Raw genomic sequence first — 2265 nt, forward strand, 5'->3', positions numbered from 1 at the left:
TGCAGTGCCTTCCAATGCCATGTCAACACCACTGACTTTTCTCTACACTCCAGAGAGTTGTGAGGCTTCATCAGACCACTCTCATCCCAGAACCCTATCTGATTTACTCAAAAAAAAAAAGAAAGAAAGAAATTCACCAAATATTCTTTCAATTGGTACCATTTGAGTTTTCTAGTAAAATACTTCCAAATATTATTTTAATTCTCCTTATGTCTAGACCATGAGTAGAGCAAGCTTAGCTAACCTTCTTCTTGATCACATAAGCAATTGAAATTCTATGTTATTAAATAGCCAATGAACTAGCTTGGTTTTAAAGTGTGCTTTGCTGACCCTAATCATGTCTACTTGCCATAATATTTGACCATGGGTATGTATATAGCACATAATACAGCGTCAGTGTAGTATGCTGTTTCTTCAGTTTTTTGTGTGCCTGGAGAAAGGGTTCTTCTTTAAACATCCACGTTTTGATGTCCATGAGCACTTAGGAGTTGTGCAGTCTAGCTGGAGCAGGAGATGGGGAACTCCCCCTGGGTTTGGACTCATGTACCACAAAGAGTTGCATAAATTTGTCCCTGCTCAAAAAAGCAAAGAAGCAAAAGGAGAAAGAAAACTAAAACTGTTGTTTCTGGCTTATCTAGAAAAACATCTCCTAAAGTGCATTTTGGAGAATGCTGGTCCTGTTAGTATCCCACAGAAGTAGGACTTATGGGCAGATATTTTAGTAAACACTCAGGTCAGGAGTCAGCAGACCTTTTCTGTAAAGGACTAGACAGCAAATATTTGAGGTTTTCAAGGCCATATGGTCTCTGACACAACTGCTCAACTCCGCCATTGTGGCTTGAAAGCAATATGTAAACAAATGAGCATGGCTGTGTTCCAATAGAATTTTATTCACAAGAACAGACAGCAGGCCATGTTTGGCCCACAAGCCATGGTTTGCCAATTCCTAGTTTAGGTCTTTCCTAACTATTATGGCCATGTCTGGCTAAGGTCATTATGTTTCCGATATCCCTTTTGCTGTATTCTAATAGTCTCCTTGTACATGATGCTGTAAACCAGCACTATTCAATAGAATGTTCTCTCGTGAGAGCATTCTATATCTATGCTGTCCAGTACAGTAGCCACTAGGCACATGTGGGTACTAAACCTCTGAAATGTGGCTAGTAAAACTGAGGAACTGAATTTTTAAACTTTTTTTAATTTTCATTTACTTAAATAACCATTTGGGGTTTTCTATTGTTTAATTCTCCTTTTTCCTTCTCTGAAGACCTAACTGCATTAAAGCATACAGCAAGTTAAGTTAATCCTGGGTCATTTAGTGTCTTTCCCCTGTCATTACCCTTAAAGGGATGAAATAGATCTCATCTACACACGGAAAGGTTCACCAAACCAAACAACTAACCAACTACTATGTTCTGGTGTCACATGAACAAATAGGACTTCTAGAACTGATTTCTACAAAGCTACTGGGGGTGGGAACAGAGGGTGACATATGCTACAGGATCCATGGCTTTTAAGAGAGAATGAGTTCGGGTAAGTCCACTGGGGGCTCCTCTCATGGCTCAGATGGTAAAGAATCTACCTGCAATGCAGGAGACCTGGCTTCAGTCCCTGGGTTGGGAAGATCCCCTGGAGAAAGGATAGGATGTCCACTCCAGTATTCTTGCCTGGAGAATCCCAATGGACAGAGGAGCCTGATGGGCTACAGTCTATGGGGTCACAAAGAGTCGGACGTGACTGAGCAACTAAGCACAGCATAGCACAGGTCCATGGGGAGCATCGGCTCATACGCTCAGCCTCTTAAACCTCTTTTGACCTGTGACTTTGCAGATACAACCAGACCTCCAAAGAAAGATGAAGAAAACGGAAAGAATTATTACTTTGTATCTCATGACCAAATGATGCAAGACATCTCTAATAATGAGTACCTGGAGTACGGCAGCCACGAGGATGCGATGTACGGGACAAAACTGGAGACCATCCGCAAGATCCACGAGCAAGGTCTGATTGCGATACTGGACGTGGAGCCTCAGGTAATGCCCGGCCACCCCTGGCATGCTGTCATCCTGCCTGCATGCTAAGCTCAGGTTCTGAAACAAAATGTGCCATCAGAACATCATGGGTCACATAATAATCTAATAGCAAGCTACAGGAAAGTATCAGCAATGAAGGCACCATGAGTTAACCACCCAAAATGCAAGCTAATCGTTGTGCTCAGACTGCACACAGTGTATCTAAGAAAGAGAAACTGTTCTCTTATGAGAT

General features: G+C 42.0%; 1 protein-coding gene across 1 annotated transcript in view; it reads left to right on the plus strand.

Moving 5' to 3' along the window:
* LOC104996862 (peripheral plasma membrane protein CASK-like) overlaps positions 1-2194 on the plus strand; it is a 10736-nt gene extending 8542 nt beyond the window's left edge. The window contains exon 4 of the mRNA XM_010851254.1: positions 1831-2194. Within this exon, the coding sequence (XP_010849556.1) occupies positions 1831-2081 (251 nt within the window). The 3' untranslated portion in view covers positions 2082-2194. The remainder of the gene's footprint in view (positions 1-1830) is intronic.
* Positions 2195-2265: the final 71 nt, after the last annotated feature.

Source organism: Bison bison, unplaced genomic scaffold, assembly GCF_000754665.1.
Source record: "Bison bison bison isolate TAMUID 2011002044 unplaced genomic scaffold, Bison_UMD1.0 scf7180017851669, whole genome shotgun sequence".
Taxonomy (NCBI): Eukaryota; Metazoa; Chordata; class Mammalia; order Artiodactyla; family Bovidae; genus Bison; species Bison bison.